The sequence below is a fragment of the Amblyraja radiata genome, chromosome 29, assembly GCF_010909765.2.
Source record: "Amblyraja radiata isolate CabotCenter1 chromosome 29, sAmbRad1.1.pri, whole genome shotgun sequence".
Taxonomy (NCBI): Eukaryota; Metazoa; Chordata; class Chondrichthyes; order Rajiformes; family Rajidae; genus Amblyraja; species Amblyraja radiata.
The window spans coordinates 23,993,253-24,012,118 of record NC_045984.1 but is presented as its reverse complement, the minus strand read 5'-3'; the positions used below and the strand labels follow the sequence as shown (position 1 = coordinate 24,012,118).

The following is an 18,866-nucleotide window of genomic DNA, read 5'->3' as shown; positions in this document are numbered from 1 at the left end:
CACCATTGAAGGCCTTGTGTCTCCACGTTTCTATTCACCTGGTTAAAACGGCTCTCTATTTTATTGCTTTCAAACACAAGATCAATGCAAGTTGCAAATCTGTTTAAATGAAGTCAAACACAATTTTAATATAACCTTGTTAATGTTTACACTTTTAGAGCAATCCAAAGCAATCCAATACACATAGAATCGAAAGAACACAATCCAAACACAGAGCATTAACGTCTGCGCTGTGTTAAAAACTTGTCTTCGATATAGCAAATATTTATGAAAAGTGTAATCCAATAATGTGCTTAAATAATGTGACTGATGGTCTCAGTGAAAGATTTGGCTGAATATCAGGTTTCAAAATTGAAATTCAACATTCCTCATTGTTCAAGATTCCTTCGGCAGATGCTCTCCGATCCAAAGTTTACCATATTCTTGCACTATTCTTGATCTACAACCCCCCACCCCATTGTCTCTGCCCTTCATACACTGTGAACGACCAGGATGAGGTAGCCTGTTGCCGCTCTTTGCTCTGTGCTATATTTTATTTTTAACAAGGAGTTTTTTATTGCATATTCACAGTTACAAAGTACAGCACAGAGCAAAATTGCTCAGCTTGGTTTAGTTTAGAGATACAGCCTGAAGATGGGTCTCGACCCGAAACGTCACCCTTTCCTTCTCTCCAGAGGTGCTGTCAGTCCCGCTGAGTTACTCCAACTTTTTGTGTCTATCTTCAGTTCCTCCTGCTCATTGTTTCCTGTGTTGGCCGTGATGTTCCATCGCTACCCACAGGTTCAGAAGGTCCATCTTGGTCTCTTTTAAGTCCCACACACATGGTTTCGAGACCCAACCCGGCTTTGGATCAGGAATAGTTTACGGATGCTTTGCCGATTAGAAACAGATTTGGATATTGTTTCGTTTTAATGAAGTTCTTTGTTGCATTGAAACAAAGAGTTGTTTGAGTTTTCACCGCATATGGTGAACAGTACTTAAACATTAAGTGAAAACAGGACTTCTTCTGCCTCGGGGTATTGTTTGTGTATTTGCACTGGAACTGTTACAACTTTGCTTTTTCATTTATTTTTAGAAATGCAGAGGAACAATTTATAACTTTTAATTAATCGCATGCCTGGCACATTTGGAGTTTCCGGTTTAAACATTGCAATTGTGTTGTGGTTATTGCTCGGGCCAAGTTATTCAATTGCATGTTGAAAGTTACAGGGCGTACTTTACACAGACGTATATCATATGCAGGTAGATGTGAGTCACTGCGTTGAACGGTCATTAGGGAGCAATGCCCATGCCTTGATAGACACCAAAATGCTGGAGTAATTCAACGGGACAGGCAGCATCTCTGGAGAGAAGGAACGGGTGACGTTTCAGGTCGAGGCCCTTCTTCAGGCTGATGTCAGGGGAGAGGGAGATACATAAGGAATAATAGGATGTGTAAGGTGTGAAAATAGGACAAGGGGAATGGAGATCAAGGAAAATGTAGAATAGATCATTGTTAGCTGGGAGAAGGTGACAACAAAGCAAGCAGAGTTAAAATGTAGTCGGAGACAGTAAGACTGATCAGAGAACTAGGAAGAGGGAGGGATGGAGAGAGGGGGAAAGCAAGGGCTACTTGAAGTTAGAGAGGTCAATGTTCATACCGCTGGGGTGTAAGCTGCCCAAGCAAAACATGGGGTGCTGTTCCTCTGTCACCCATTCCTTCTCTCCAGAGATGCTGCATGTTCCACTGAGTTACTCCAGTATTTTGTGTCTATTTTCGGTTTAAGCCGGCATCTGCAGTTCCTTCCAACACAATGCCTGTGCCTTCACTGCCTCCCCTCCCTTCAAACATCCCTGAACTCCAAAGACACACATGTTTGTATAGTTGGCTTGGGTAAAATTGTAAATTGATCCCTAGAGTGTGCAGGATGGTGTTACTGTGCGGGGATCGCTGGTCGGTACGGACTTGGTGGGCCGAAGGGCCTGTATCCACGCTGTATCTCTAAATCAAATTTAAAAAAAACATTAAATAGAAATTGTTGGAGAAATCCAACAACTCAGGTAGCAACTGTGGAGGGAATGGATGGGTGAGATTTCAGATCGGGATCCTTCTTCAGTTTAGTTTAGTTTCGAGGTACAGCATGGCTACAGGCCCTTTGGCCCTCAGAGTGCAGGTATTGATCGCCCGTTCATACTGGTTCTATGTTATCCCACTTTCACATCCACTCCCCACACACAGTGGGGGCAATTGTACAGAGGGCAATTAGCCTACAGACCCGCACGTCTTTGGGATGAGGGAGGAAACTGGAGCACCCGGAGGTAACCCACCCGGTCACAGAGGGAACGTGTAGGTTCCACACACAGACAGCGCCCGAGGTCAGGATTGAACCCGGGTCTCTGGTCTGGTGAGGCAGCGGCTCAGTCGGCTGCGCATTCTCAAGGAAGGGTCCCAACCCGCAACGTTGCCCGAGCATTCCCTCCACAGATGCTGCCTGACCCGCTGAATTCCCCAACCACTTTGTGTTGTGTTCAAGACTCCAGCCTTCGCAGTCCTTGTGTCAGCTGAAGAATAAACTGTGGCTTGGCACAGATGTAAAGCGCTTCAGATTTCCAGTAAATTCAGAATGTTTCATCCACGTGCTGTATCCTGGGGCCAATATTCAAAAGAGAACTTGACTTCACTCAAGTAGGCCAACATCATCTGGTTTTAGTTTGTTTCTATCTCTTGACGCCTTCATTACCTCTGAAATTTCTTATCTGATTTCCAGTAACAGATGTGCAAACGCTTGCTCCAACTAAGGACGAGGAAGATTATAAACCTTTCCCCTTCACTGCCCATTTGAGACTTTGTTTGCCAACCACCATGGTATGGAAACAGGCCCTTCGGCCCCACTGACCCACACCATCCTATGTGTTTAAGAAGGACTGCAGATGCTGGAAAATCGAAGGTACACAAAAATGCTGGAGAAACTCAGCGGGTGCAGCAGCATCTGTGGAGCGAAGGAAATAGGCAATGTTTCGGGCCGAAACCCTTCTTCAGACTGATGAAGGGTTTCAGCCCGAAACGTTGCCTATTTCCTTCGCTCCATAGATGCTGCTGCACCCGCCGAGTTTCTCCAGCATTTTTGTGTACCTTCCATACCGTCCTATGTCCCTGTCTAAGCTAGGGCCATTTGCCTGTACTTGGCCCATATCCCTCTCAACCACACAAACCACATAGCTCTCAAATGAGTCTGAAGAAGGGTCCTGACATGAAGCATCGCCTATCCAGGTTCTCCAGAGATGCTGCCTGCTGAGTTACTCCAGCACTTTGCGACTTGTTTTGTAAACCGGCATCTGCTGTTCCTTGTTTCTCCTTCTCCCTCTCATCTCTTCCTGTCAATATACCTGTCCAAAAATGTCCAAAATGTTTTTAATTGCACCCACCACTGCCACTTCCTCTTGCACCTTGTTCCAAATACCTAACAGCCTCTGTGTGAAAAACTAGCCCCTAAGTTCCCCTTTAAACAATCTCCCTCTCCACATTTCCACATCACTCCCTGGAAACTAAGGGAAAGTGAAGCAGCTTCCCCTATAACCTTGGCATCGTGTTTAAACCTGCAAAGAGGGCGGCACGGTGGCACAGCGGTAGAGTTGCTGCCTTGCAGCGTTTGCAGCCGGAAACCCATTTGATAAGGTCCCACATAGGAGATTAGTGGGCAAAATGAGGGCACATGGTATTGGTGGTAGAGTGCTGACATGGATAGAGAAGTGGTTGGCAGACAGGAAACAAAGAGTAGGGATTAACGGGTCCCTTTCAGAATGGCAGGCAGTGACTAGTGGGGTACCACAAGGCTCGGTGCTGGGACAGCAGCTATTTACAATATACATCAATGATTTGGATGAAGGGATTCAAAGTAACATTAGCAAATTTGCAGATGACACAAAGCTGGGTGGCAGTGTGAACTGTGAGGAGGAGGCTATGAGAATGCAGGGTGACTTGGGCAGGTTGGGGAAGTGGGCAGATACATGGCAGATGAAGTTTAATGCGGATAAATGTGAGGTTATCCATTTTGGTGGCAAAAACAGGAAAGTCGATTACTATCTAAATAGCGTCAAGTTGGGAAAAGGGGAAGTACAACGGGATCTGGGGGTCCTTGTACATCAGTCTATGAAAGTAAGCATGCAGGTACAACAGGCAGTGAAGAAAGTGAATGGCATGTTGGCCTTTATAACAAGAGGAATCGAATATAGGAACAAAGAGGTCCTTCTGCAGTTGTACAGAGCCCTAGTGAGACCACACCTGGAGTATTGTATGCAGTTTTGGTCTTCTAATTTGAGAAAGGACATTCTTGCTATTGAGGGAGTGCAGCGTAGATTTACAAGGTTAATTCCCGTTATGCTGAGAGAATGGAGCATTTAGAACAGAGACGAGGAAACACTTTTTCTCACAGAGAGTGGTGAGTCTGTGGAATTCTCTGCCTCAGAGGGCAGAGGCAGGTTCTCTGGATGCTTTCAAGAGAGAGCTAGATATGGCTCTTGAAGATAGCAGAGTCAGAGAATATGGGGAGAAGGGAGGAACGGGGTACTGATTGAGGATGATCAGCCATGATCACATTGAATGGTGGTGCTGGCTCGAAGGGTCGAATGGCCTACTCCTGCACCTATTGTCTATTGTCTATTGTGTCAAAGGTTATGGGGAGAAGGCAGGAAATGGGATTGGGAGGCAGAGATCAGCCATGATTGATGGCGGAGAGGACTCGATGGGCCGATTGGCCTAATTCTACTCCTATAACTTGTGAACTTGTGAACTCCACAAAACAAATATAAAAAAATAAATTTTCAAGATGATAACTTGGCAATGAGCATGGAAAATTCACCGTCACAACTCTTTCACTTATAATTAGAAACAATTATTTCAGATTTCAGACCCTTACTATCGTTCCAAATCATATTTTCTTTGGATCTACTTAACATTCTGGCCTCTGTCCCAGTTCAGTGGGCACACATTTGCTTGGAAAATTTCAGATTAAAAAAAATAATGCAATCCTCTTCTATCCAAATGCAACTGGCATTTGATCAATGTAGCAACGTCATTGATCAAGGCCCCATATCTTTGCAAATCCTCACCTAATCACTTCAGACTTTCTCCACACTTTTAAGGATCTCTTCAGCATTTATCTCCGTTGCTAAGTTTTTGGTCTTTGGGCCTGTGCATTGTTTCTACTGATTCTTTGAATACATGAAGATTTTCAGGTTGAATGACGGTACTAATCCACTTTCCTTGGTATCAATCTTAAAGAATGGATCGACCGGGCTTATATTCACTGGAATTTAGAAGGATGAGAGGATATCTTATAGAAACATATTAAATTCTTAAGGGATTGGACAGGCTAGACGCAGGAAAAATGTTCCCGATGTTGGGGGAGTGCAGAACCAGGGGTCACGGTTTAAGAATCTACGACTGAGATGAGGAAAAACATTTTCACCCAGAGAGTTGTGAATCTGTGGAATTCTCTGCCACATAAGGCAGTGGAGGCCAATTCACTGGATGTATTCAAGAGAGAGTTAGATATAGTTCATATGGCTAATGGAATCAAGGGATATGGGGAGAAAGCAGGAATGGGGTGCTGATTTTGGATGATCAGCCATGATCATATTGAATGGCGGTACTGGCTTGAAGGGCCGAATGGCCTACATCTGCACCTATTTTCTATGTGCCTATGTTTCTATGTTGAGCATTGGCATTGTAGGAGTGAAGGTACATAGTTCCCAGAAAATGGCGTCACAGGTAGATAGGGTGGCAAGAAATATTTTGGTACAATGGCCTTCATCGATCAGAGTATTGAGTAGTGATGTTGGGATGTTATATTATAGTTGTACAATGCAAGAGTGAGACCACATTTGGGGTATTGTGTTCAGTTTGCATCATCTTGCTATAGGAAGATTTACAAGGATGTTGTCAGGACTCGACAAAGCTATAAAGAGAGGTTGGGCAGACTCAGGGCTATATTCATTGGAGCGCAGGATGCTGAGGGGTGATATTATACAAGCGTATTAAATAATGAGGAGAATATGCAGGGTGAATGCACAGTCTTTTACCCAGAGTATGGGAATCAAGAACCAGGAGATAAAGGTTTAAGGTGAGAGAAGGTAGATTTAATAGGAACTGAAGGGGAAGCTTTTTCACACCTGGTCGGCATATGGAATGAGCTGCAGGAGGAGGTGGTTGAGGCTGGTACTATTACATCATTTATATAACCAGGATTTTCTCATTTTACTGGGCATATGGAATAAGCTGCCAGAGGAACTATAGCAGCATTTTAAAGGCACTTGGACAGGTTTAGTTTAGTTTAGTTTAGTTCAGTTTAGTTTAGAGATACAGCGAGGAAACAGGCCCTTCAGCCCACCGGGTCCGCGCCGACCAAACGATCCCCGCATATTAACACTATCCTGCACACAATGGAGACAATTTTTACATTTACCAATTAACCTACATACCTGTATGTCTTTGGAGTGTGGGAGGAAACCGGAGCACCCGGAGAAAACCCACGCAAGTCACGGGGAGAACTTACAAACTCCGTACAGACAGGACCCGCAGTCGGGATTGAAGCCGGGTATCCGGCGCTGCATTTGCTCTAAGGCAGCAACTCTACCGCTGCGCCACCGTGCTGCCCTAACATGAATAGGAAAAGTTCAGAGGGATATGGGCGAACTGCGGGGGAATGGGTCTAGCTCAGATGGGGCATCTTGGTTGATATGGATGAGTTGATTTGAAGAGCCTGTTACTGTGGTGTATGACTAACGCTATGACACTCCAGTTAAGTTTCTTGGAAGTAATTGTGGCTTTATTTGATAGCTTGAAGTTTATGCAATAGGCTGTTATTTTGGTTTCTAGTGACACTGCAGAGATGCCTTGGGATGGATAGCTTCCTGGTGTTACACCATCCAAAATGTTGGCAGAAGAGGAACTGTGCACTATAACATCAGGGCTTGGTCCTGAACCAGTGCCGCTGGTTAGTCACCCAGCTTATTTTTGCCAATACATTTTCCATCTGTATTTTGCAGATATGATCGCTCGAAGGACAAAGTGCGCTAAGTCCACGGGTGAAGCAAAAGTTGGAAGCGGACGGGAAACTTTGCGTTTAAGGTCAAAGGGCTCTGCCACTGTGGAAGAGGCTGTAAGTAAAACCGTGATTGTTCTCAACTCATCGTACATAAATAGTTAAGATCATTGTTTGTTGCGGCCCACGCATTTTTTTTATCTGCACTCTGTTTATTTTCTCTCTGCGCTGCCTGATGTACTTGTGTAGGTCGTGATTATATTCACGTTGCCTCCTTTTCTCCATGAACCTTTGTCATTTACTCCATCCGTCGACGCCTAGGTGGTTTCCTCCCACACTCCAAAGACGTACACGTTTGTAGGTTAATTGGCTTTGATAAAATTGTGAAACTGTAATGTGTATGATAGTGTGAGTGTACACTGTGATACACTGTGATACATTGGTCGGCCTGGACTCGATGGGCTGAAGGGCCTGTTTCCGCGCTGTAACTCTCAAGTCTAAAGACATCTGTTATCTTGAACCATTTCCCCAAAAGCAGTAAAATGATACAAACAGAAAATATGATACCTTGTGTGCTTTGTGATTTCAAAGAAAATATAGAGTGCTGGAGTAACTCAGCAAGTCAGACAGAATCTGTGGAGGGAATGGACAGACAACGTTTCAGGTCGAGACCTGAAGTAATCTAAAAAAGAGTCTTGGCCTGAAACATCGCCTATTTATTTCCTCCAGATGATGCCTGACCAATTGAATTTCTCTAGCACTTTGTGTTCATAAGTTCATAGAAACATAGAAACATAGAAAATAGGTGCAGGAGTAGGCCATTCGGCCCTTCGAGCCTGCACCGCCATTCAATATGATCATGGCTGATCATTCAACTCAGTATCCTGTACCTGCCTTCTCTCCATACCCCCTGATCCCTTTAGCCACAAGGGCCACATCTAACTCCATCTTAAATATAGCCAATGAACTGGCCTCAACTACCTTCTGTGGCAGAGAATTCCAGAGATTCACCACTCTCTGTGTGAAAAATTCATAAGTGATAGGAGAAGAACTAGGCCATTCGGCCCATCAAGTCTACTCCGCCATTCAATCATGGCTGATTTATCTTTTCCTCTTGACTTGTGTTCTACTCAAGCTTCCAGCATCTGCAGTTGATATTTGATATTTGATATAATTTGATATAATTTAATTGCCACACAACCAAGGTCGGTGGAATTTGGGTTGCCAGCAGCGGTACAGTTCCTTGTGTCTTGAAAGAAAATGTGCTCATTCCTTCTTTCATTTACAAAGAATCAATGTTTCAATTTTTGTAGCCAACAGAGTTCGAAGAACGAGCGACCAGAAAAGTGGACGATCTGTTGGAAATTTACATGGGCATCAGAGACGTAGAGTTAGGTGAGTGTTGAACGGCACCTCATATTCCACTAGGGTACTCAGTAGAACAGCACCTCACATTCTGAAGATAGACACAAAGTGCTGGAACAGGTAGCATGGGTAAGTGGCGTTGTGGATCGGGACCCTTATTCAGACTGATTGCAGAAAGAAGCAAGGATAAAAAAGTAAGCCAAAAGGAGCTGGACAAATCAGGACTGGCAACAGATGACCTCAGGCGAGGGGGTTCCCCGATGGGCAGATTTTTGGGCAAAGGTTCGATATAGAAGCAGGCGTGAGCCCAAAAGGGATACATAATTGCCAACTGTAAATCTAGTTAATATACTTCATAATCCACTTGGGTCGGCTGCAACCGAACAGCATAAACATTGAATTATCCAATTATCAGTAACTAAGTTATATATAACTCCTGCTCTCCCTTCCCCTTTTTTCCCGCTTTCATCCCTGCACCCCATCTGGATGCGAAGGATTTCGCCCTTTTCCCTTCTACCTATATTCCTTCATTTTAGTTTTCGATTTCGTGCCTCTTCAACCATTCCATCTCATAACGTTTTGTCTTTTCAACTCTGGCCTCTGTCCAACCATCTGCCAATCAAAATCCCGCCTCACCTGTATCCACCCATCACTCGCCAGACATTGTCCCGTCCCCACTTCTCTTCCAGCTTCCCCCCCCCTCCCCCCCTTCTACAATAAGTCTGAAGGAGGGTCCCTACCCGAAACGTGGCCTATCCATGTTCTCTAGAGATGCTGCCTGACCTGCCGAGTTACTCCACCACTTTATGTCTTTCTTTTGAATGGTTGAATCTGACTAGTTTCATGGTAGCTTTCTGCATGGAAAAAGCTTGTACGATGAAGTGGGATGAAATACTGTTCTCATGCTTTGATGCTTTACAATATTCCGTCACCATTTCCCCTTCAAAACTGTTGGTAGGCATAATATATTTCATGAATCAAATCCAACATCAACAAATTACTGCAATTAAACTGCTCTCAATTAAGTAACTTGTCAAGCAGTACCATTTTGTGTGGTCTGATGTTCTATAAATATCAGTCCACTAAATTTAAAAAACGACTCTGTAAATCTGATTTATTGTCATTGACCAGTTTACTGGAAGGAATGCACGCTGACAATTATTTTTATATGTGGTTAAAATTAATCATATCATATTTTTCATTTTTTACAAATGAAGCTAATTAATCTTGCAGAACATTGACTCTTGCCCACTTTCCAACTCCTAAAAACATCCGGGTATATTCACGACTGAAACTATAGAATGGCTCGTTACAAAATAGTGTTCCCTTGCAAGGTCGATAGATAAGAGCATGTGCAGAGCATGAGAATAAGTTCCAAATATGAGCTGCATATAGATATGTCCTTGCCCGTTTTGTCTTCAAAATTAAGGAGTCAATCAAATGACGTCTCATTGCAAGGATTCTAAGCTTGTAACAGCTGGGAATACAGTTTTATTATGTGACCTGAGCATGATTTAACAAAAAAGACACAAAGTGCTGGAGTAACTCAGCGGCTCAGACCATCTCTGGGAAACATGGAGAGATGATGTTTCAGGTCAGGACACTTCTTCACCCTATCCATATTCCCCAGAGATGTTGCCTGGCCAGCTGTTACTCCAGCACTTTGCTCCTTTTATTGTAAACCAGCAACTGCAGTTCCTTGTGTATCATCTCGTGAATTATCAGATTCTAGTAAGGTACTCATAATTCCTATTTCTATAAAATAGACAATCCACAACTCCTGATTACTTCGATCCCTCAATGTCTACAGGTTTCTCAATTTTACCCAGAAATTCCTTGGTTCCACTTATTCTTTAACACAAACCAGATTAAAATTATATAAGGTAGACAAAAGTGCTGGAGAAACTCAGCGGGTGCAGCAGCATCTATGGAGCAAAGGAAATAGGCAACGTTTCGGGCCGAAACGTTGCCTATTTCCTTCGCTCCATAGATGCTGCTGCACCCGCTGAGTTTCTCCAGCACTTTTGTCTACCTTCGATTTTCCAGCATCTGCAGTTCCTTCTTAAAATTATTTAATTTGTTCTCCAGCTCTGTTTAATACTCTGTTTAATGCTATTCGCCTCACATTAGTCATAACAAAGTAAAAGAAGTATGAAAATAAAGACAAACTACTTCATTGTTGTATCTCAAATATAAACTAAACCAAACTAGACTAAATAGTTGTAGATTCATATGTGTACATAAATCTTATTTATATGTTATATAAATATATTAGTGTATAAATGTATTAGTATATAAAATTATGAGGCTTTGATAGGGTAGATAGTCAGAACCTTTCTCTCATGGTGGAAATACAGATGCAGGACTTTTAGAGTACTCATAAAATACTCTGACTTTATAGTAAAATGGACAGCATCTCCATACATATCCATGTGCCTCTGTGAAAGCCTCTTCAACACTACTTTATAGTAGTGTTCCACTTAAAGTCCTCTTACTTTAAGTAGAATAACACTAGTATAACCTAGTGTTTAGGAGGCTTACAGAGGTACATGGATATGCATTGGGATGCTATCCATGTTACTATATTCTGACCTGTTTATTTTCTCTTTTGCACCACCTATTGTGCCCATGTGTCGTATGATTAGCCTGGATAATACACAAAACAAAGTTTCTCTCATGTGACAATGATAAACCAATACAAATGTTAATGCGAACATCCTTCACGTTGCTCATTGTGGCTGACACGTGATTGTGAACAACATGGCTGACATGTAATTGTGAACAATTATTCACATAAATGAGAAATACTATGGATGTTGAAATAAATAGGACATAGAACAATGCAGCACAGGAACAGGCTCTACGGGCCCACAAAGCCTGTGCATAATATGACGCCAAGTTAAATTAATCTACTCTGCATTTAGATCCATTCCCTCCCATATTCATGTGCCCATCTTAAAGCCTTTTAAATGCCACTATCCTATTTGCCGCCACCACCACGCCTGGCACCACACCATCCTGTGTAAAAACATCCACATTCACCACTCTGTGTAAAAAACTTACTCCGCACATCACCTTTATCCTTTGCCCCTCTCCTCTTAAAACTATGTCCTCTAGTCCTAGACATTCCCACTCTGGAAAAACATATAAACCTTAAAAATAGGTGCAGGAGTAGGCCATTCAGCCAGCACCGCCATTCAATATGATCATCCAAAATCAGTACCCCGTTCCTGTCCTCTCCCCATATCCCTTGATTCTGTTTGCCCTAAGAGCTACAGGATATCTAACTATCTCGTGAATACATCCAGTGAATTGGCTTCAACTGCCTTCTGTGGCAGAGAATTCCACAGATTCACAACTCTCTGGGTGAAAACGTTTTTCCTCATCTCAGTCCTAAATGGCCTACCCCTTATTCTTAAACGATGACCCCTGATTCTGGACTCCCCCAACATCGGGAACATTTTTTCCTGCATCTAGCCTGTCCAATCCTTTAAGAACTTTATACGTTTCTATAAGATACCCTCTCATCCTTCTACAGTAAATTCCAGTGAATATTAGCCCAGTCGATCCATTCTATCATCGTTTGTCAGTCCCGTTTCGACTGTCTACCCTATCCATGCCTCTAATGATTTTATACACTGATGTGGCTTCCTTCCATGTTGCGCCATTCGATACTATTAGATAAATATAACGGAGGCAACTCCAAGACTGCATACTGACATGCTTTGTCATGTTCATTCCTGGCTGAAGCATGGAGGAAAATACAACGAGTTTTCTTGCAGCCTTTAACACCCAATCCACACATTACTATATTAGGAATCATCAAATTCTCTCAGCCCACTCCTTATTTGCCGCCACTTTGAGTGGAGACGAGAGCAAGTGTCTGGCAAAGTAGCTAATTTTATTTCTGAAAGGCGATTTAAACAAAGTAGCTATCGCAATTAGTCATGGATGTGAAGTTGGGAGAGGGTGCGATGTCTTGTGGACTGACTATTTTCTTGAATTTTAAAGAAAACCCAAGTATTTAAAATGACACAAAGTGCTGGAGTAACTCAGCAGACCAGGCAGCATCCCTGGAGAACATGGATAGGTGACCTTTGGACAGAGTACTTCATAAGACGGACTGTAACAGTTCATGAAACATCTCACCACCATCTTCTAAAGGGCAGTTAAGGATGATCCTAAGTTAATGATGGTCTCACCTCCATCCCCATCCTAACTGCACCCCACAAAAGCCACACGTTAATAGTTTAATAATTGCTTTCTCAGAAAAAAAGGATTGTGTAATGCTGTTATTTTCGTTATTAATCAACCTAAAACTAATCCTTTAAAAAAAGACACAATGTGCTGGAGTAACTTGGTGGGACAGGCAGCATCTCTGGAGCACATGGACAGATGGTGTTTTGGAATGTCCTAGTTCTCCATGAAACGTTGCTTATCTACGTTCCCCGCAAGGGGTCACCTACCCGCGTTCTCCACAAAAAAGTCACCTATCCATGTTCTCCAGAAATGCTGCCTGACCTGTTGAGTTATCCCAGCACTTTGTGCCGTTTTCATAGACCAGAATCTGCAGTTGCTTGTATCTAATATAAATGACCTTGCCCAACATTGCATACATCTGTGTACCAATGTGTAAATCTCCGCAAAACTCAGAAACGGTGACCTGAGTCTTCTCTGTTTTATGATTCTGAAACCACTCTGGTTTGGAGATGGAAAAAGATTCTTGTGAAAGTTCATGGGATGTCCTGTCAAGATCTTTATTGGAGAATCCCAAAGATTCACAGCCTAAATGTCTCCCTCTCTCAGGCCAAAGTGGGTGATGCCTTTCCCTTAGATGGTCATCTCTAGTTCCAAAGGCCCCAGGCCGGTGAACATCCTCTTGGAATAATTTCCTTCAAGCCCTCTAAGAACTGTAGATGTTTACAACCCATGTGTAGGAACGAACCACAGATGCTGGTTTAAACCGAAGATGGACACAAAATGCTGGAGTAACTCAGCGGGACCGGCAGCATCTCTGGAGAAAAGGAATGGATGATGTTTCAGGTCGAGACTCTTCTTCAGTCTGAGGAAGGGTCTCGACCCGAAACGTCACCCATTGCTTCTCTCCAGAGATGCTGCCGGTCCCGCTGAGTCACTCCTGCATTTTGTGTCTATCTCCAATCGTCTTAGCTCTGCTCTGGGAGTAGGAGTGGGGGCGGATCTGGATCCGCAACGGCCGTGAGCCCCAGGCCGAGCTCGGCGATCGCTTGCCTGCTTCTGCTGCTGTTGGAGGTGAGACGTTGCCTGCACCAGGGTGTCCCACTTGGCAGTCATTTACGCGACAGGCCGGTGGCGCTTGAAGACTTTGTGCAGAACGCAATCCTGGAGCACTGCGCGATACCGCGCGCAACTCCACCCTCCTCCACGCCAGTCCATGCGCCTGTCCCGCGCCACCCACACGCTACCAGGTCGCGTAAATGGCGCGCAAATGACGGCCAAGTGGGACAGGCCCTTTATACTTATCTCCTCTGCCAGCACGTGATCCATATCCCTTTGTTCCCTGTATTTCAAGTCAAAGGGGAATAGCTAATAGAATGGAGCTCCTAAATTGTATGCATTTGAATTTCCATCTTTCATCTGGTGTGTTATTAGCCATTTTGGCTCCTTGGAAGCAACCTGTTGCTGTGTGTGAGAAATTTATGATAAATGAATAAAATAAATCTCTGTATATATTCCTCATGATGAGTGGGGACCTCATTGAAACTCTGATTAGTGAAAGGCCTGGATAGAGTGGATGTGGAGAGGATGTTTCCACTGGTGGTAGAGTCTAGGACCAGAGGGCACAGCCTCAGAATAAAAGGACTTACCTTTATAAAGGAGATGGGGAGGAATTTCTTTAATCTGAGGGTGGTGATTCTGAGGAATTTATTGCCACAGATGGCTGTAGAGGGCGTCATAGAGTATTTTTAAAGCGGAGAGTAACAGGTTCTTGATTGGTAAGGGGTGTCAAAGGTTATGGGGAGAAGGCATGAGAAAGTTATGAGGGAAAGATAGATCAGCCAGTAGCTTGATGTGCCGAATAGCCTAATTAAGGTCCTATAACTATGAATGGTAGAGTAGACTCGGTGGCCCGAATGGCCTAATTCTACTCTTATGACTTATGAACTTATTAACTATTTTTTGCCTCAGGATGATATCTGGAGTCAAATGCAGGTCCTGAGCACACACCAAAAACTACAGATGAAGATAGAAATCTAAGTCATCAAACCAGATGTCTGATATGAGGAAATTAGTTCAAATGAAAGTCATACACATTTTAGGGAAGTACAGATATGTTTCGAGAGTTAGTTTAGTTTAGTTTAGAGATACAGTGGGGAAACACGCCCTTCGGCCCACTGGGGTCCGCGCCGACCAGCAATCCCTGCACTAATGCTATCCTACACACACTAGGGACAATTTTCGCTCCTTGCACTCCATGGTGTTTTTGTGACAGGGGAAGGGAATCATTAGTGGGCCAGAGGGATCTGTTTCCATGCTGAATCTCTAAACTAAACTAAAAACTAAAGCAAGTTAGGCAGTAATTATATTTTTGGACTACTAAGTCTTCAATACGATGGTCGACACAAAATGCTGGAGGAACTCAACGAGACAAGCAGCATCTCTGGAAAGAAGGAATGGGTGATGTTTCGGGTCGAGGAGAAGGGTCTCGACCCAAAACGTCACCCATTCCTTCTCTCCAGAGATGCTGCCTGTCCCGCTGAGTTACTCCAGCATTTTGTATCTATCTTTGGTTTAAACCAGCATCTGCAGTTCCTTCCTACACTCTTCTTCGATATCGTTTGACTTTCTAAGCATTCAGAATAATCCATGAAATCCTTTGCAGCGTCACAAAGTAATTATCTTTGTCATTTGTTTCTCGTCCAGCTGCAACTATGGTGGAAACCGGAAAAGATAAGAAGAATCCAGATGAGTTCGCAGAGGCTTTGGACTCCGTCCTCGGTGATTTTGCGTTTCCGGATGAATTTGTTTTTGATGTTTGGGGGGCAATAGGAGATGCCAAAAATGGTCGAATCTAACACGAGTAGGTATAATGTGCAGAATTCCTCCAACTATGGGTATGGTCTGACTCCTTGACTTTTCCCTGCCTTCAGAAGTAAGCACTTTTAATCAACGTTGGATAATCTGAACTTTGATTACCGCATGTAATTAGAAATAAAAAAGACATAATTTCAGTTTATAGACAAAAAAAGCAGGAGTAACTCAGCGAGTCAGGCAGCATCTCTGGAGAAAAGGAACGGGTGACATTTTGGGTCGAGACCCTTGTTCCCGAAACGTCACCTATTCCTATGAGCCTCACTTTGAAGGATGAATGCAGATTGTATTCTTTTGATTACAGCCAGCCTTACAATGAGTGTCATCGTGGCATGATACAACATCGAATCGAGATTCTTTATTGTTTTGCAAGTCTCCAGCACAGATCAGGAAAGTCCTGTCATGCAGTTGACCATGGGGAATATTACTGGCCAAACATTTTAACTCCCCTTCCCACTCCTATACTGACATTTCTGTCTTGAGCTTCCTCCACTGTCAGAGTAAAGGGCACGCGCGACCAAACCGGAAGCGGGGGGCGCGCGGAGGTCGAGTGATCCCCGTACAGGGCCGGTCACATCAGCATGCGCCTGCATGCGGCGAGCGCGACCAAACTGGAAGCGGGGGCCGCGCGGAGTCGAGTGAGTGACGTGAAGTTCGAGCGAAGTCCGCGGGAAGTTCGCACGTGACGTACGGCGTCAAGATGTGCGTACGGCGTCGAGACGCTGCATATGCCCGTCGAGGCGGTGTGTATGGTGTCGAGGCAGCTGCGGGCCGGTAGGCCATTGCTGCGCGTAACTTTTGAACACGGTCAGTTTTTCGGAGCCCCGCGCGATGTCGGGACTAGCACCACACAACTCCATACGGCTCCGGCGATTGAAGTGGGACCGGCCCCGCGAGGCCGTACAGCTCAATCGACCACGTTAGGTCGCGCTTGCCACATGCAGTCGCATGCTCATGGGACAGGCCCTTGAGGCCACATGCAAATTGGAGGAACAGCACCTCATATTTAGCTTGGGCAGTTTACAACCCAGCGGTATGAATATGGATCTCTCAAATTTCAAGTAACCTCTGTATTCCATCTCTCTCCGCCCCTCCCCTGTCCTAGTTGTTCTGCCTGTTCCACTGTTCATATCCATATATCCCTTTGTTATCACCTCTTCCACAGCCAACAATGGACCATTGTGGGCTCCACCTTTCCTTGGTCATCGGTGCCGGCTCTGATTTGTTCTGAGGAGTGGAGATATAGAAGGAGTATGGGGTTGGGCTCAGCTGGAATATTGTTCCTCCCATGGTTAAGTAGTCCTCCAAAACTCACTGCAAAGACCACAGGTGAATGATAATCATCGCCTACAAGTTCACGAGGAGAAGGAAAATATCAAGACAGCAAGACATAAGATAACTTTTTTTTCGCCCATGGTAAATTGAAATTTCATTTATTATTGTAACTATGTTCAACTTTGAATTTTTTTGTTGTTAATCCAGCAGACACATTTCTTTAGTTTGGATTTAAGTGCTTCTTGCATTTTATGATATTCTCCAAGCAAACAGTCTCTTAATTTACAACATAGAAGAGAGGCAGTTAACGCATTGGCTTCGAAAGCATGACGGACCCTAAATTTTCAGCACAGATTGTTAACAAAAAACAACGACTCCAGAAATGCATTTGATTTCCCTGTGAAAGATTTTGTTTGAGCATTTACACGCTAGTAACACCATCTCCGTTGTGTGAAAGTATATTATACTGTGTTGCAAATAAAATGTTATGTTAGTCATGAGCCAAGAAAATTTGTAAAAATGGCTGTATTACAACACTATGTATCAGAAGGACTTGCATTGGAGACGTCCATTTTAATTTTGCACTTTGTGTATGGCATTTAACATTTACAACTTGTAAAAGTTATGAAACTATGAAACTTATAGAACTAAAGTCTTATGCTGCTTGAGCCCAATTGAACACTAAGATGGCAGTAATCCTTTGGTTGTAAGCACTTAATTAAGACTCATTGCAGTAACGGATCACTAATGAAGGTTCACTTGCTCACTTATTCCCAGGATGGAAACAAATCAAACACTAGAGGGCAGAGCTTTAAGGTGGGAGGAGCAAAGTTTAACGGAGATGTGCGGGGCAGGTTTTCTACCCAGTGGGTGCCTAGGGTGTGCTGCCAGGGGTGGAGGTGGAGAGAGATACAATAATGGCATTCAAGAGACTTTTGGATAGGCAAATGGATATGCAGCGAATTTAGGGGATATGGATCGTGTGGGTTACCTCTGGGTGCTCCGGTTTCCTCCAATATCCCAAAGATGTGCGGGTTTATAGGATATTTGGTCCAAGTGTGTTGGGAGTGAACGGCTAAATGGGATAACACAGATAAGCGATGGTCTTGGCATTATGTTCGGCACAAACGCTGTGGGCCGAAGGGCCTGTTCTTGTACTCTACTGTTCTATGTACTGTACTATGTTCAATTATTGGCCTAGCCCTGACTACATAGTCAATATCAAATGAGATTAACTATATGCAGAATTTTATCGAGGTATTTTGTATTACTTTTTGAAGAAAAATCATACACCAGTGAAATTTGAAGCAAGCACCATTCAGTTTATGTGGCAATAGATTATGTGGCAATAGGAGGCATTCAATATTTAGAGAGCAGGCACAGATATTAGTCATGGTCAGATGTCAGGCAAGCAATGACATAATACAGACGGACATTAAACATCACAGGAGTGCAATAGTATTTCCTGGGGAAAGACACAAAATGCTGGAGTAACTCAGCGGGACAAGCAGCATTGTTGGAGAGAAGGAATGGGTGACGTTTCGGATCAAGACCCTTCTTCAGACCCGACCTGTCCCGCTGAGTTACTCCAGCATTTTGTGTCTATCTTCGATTCAAACCGGCATCTGCAGTTCCTTCCTACACAGTATTTGCTGGAGTTTGTCTCTGAGCCTATGAGTCTTGGACCAAATTGAGAATGTAAGCTGGTGGTCAACTTGAGGAAGAATTTTTTTTTTCCCTAAATCTGGAACGCGCTGCCTGAGAAAGCAGATGGAGGGAGGCAGGTGCTCTCAAATGAATGATCATCTGAATTTTCAAAGCATATCAGGCAGCTGCCAAAGTGATGGTATAAATGTTTAGCTTAAAGATACAGCATGGAATCAGGCCCTTCGGCCCGCCGAGTCTACCTCGACCATTGATCACCCGATCATGCTAGTTCTTTGTTATCCCATTTAGGCATTCACTCCCTGCACACCAGGACCAATTATCCTACAAACCCGCACATCTTTGGGATATGGGAGGAAACTGGAGCACCCAGAGGAAACCCACGTGGTCACAGCGACAACATGCAAATTCCACACAGACAGCACTCGAGGTCATGGTTAACCCCAGGCCATTGGCGCTGTGAGGCAG

At 43.9% G+C, this 18,866-nt stretch overlaps 1 protein-coding gene across 1 annotated transcript in view; it reads left to right on the top strand.

Moving 5' to 3' along the window:
• gipc3 (GIPC PDZ domain containing family member 3) overlaps positions 1-15,880 on the top strand; it is a 47,068-nt gene extending 31,188 nt beyond the window's left edge. The window contains exons 4-6 of the mRNA XM_033047329.1: positions 7,027-7,139; positions 8,336-8,417; positions 15,291-15,880. Coding sequence (XP_032903220.1) covers positions 7,027-7,139; positions 8,336-8,417; positions 15,291-15,442 — 347 coding nt within the window. The 3' untranslated portion in view covers positions 15,443-15,880. The remainder of the gene's footprint in view (positions 1-7,026; positions 7,140-8,335; positions 8,418-15,290) is intronic.
• The last annotated feature ends 2,986 nt before the right edge of the window (positions 15,881-18,866 follow it).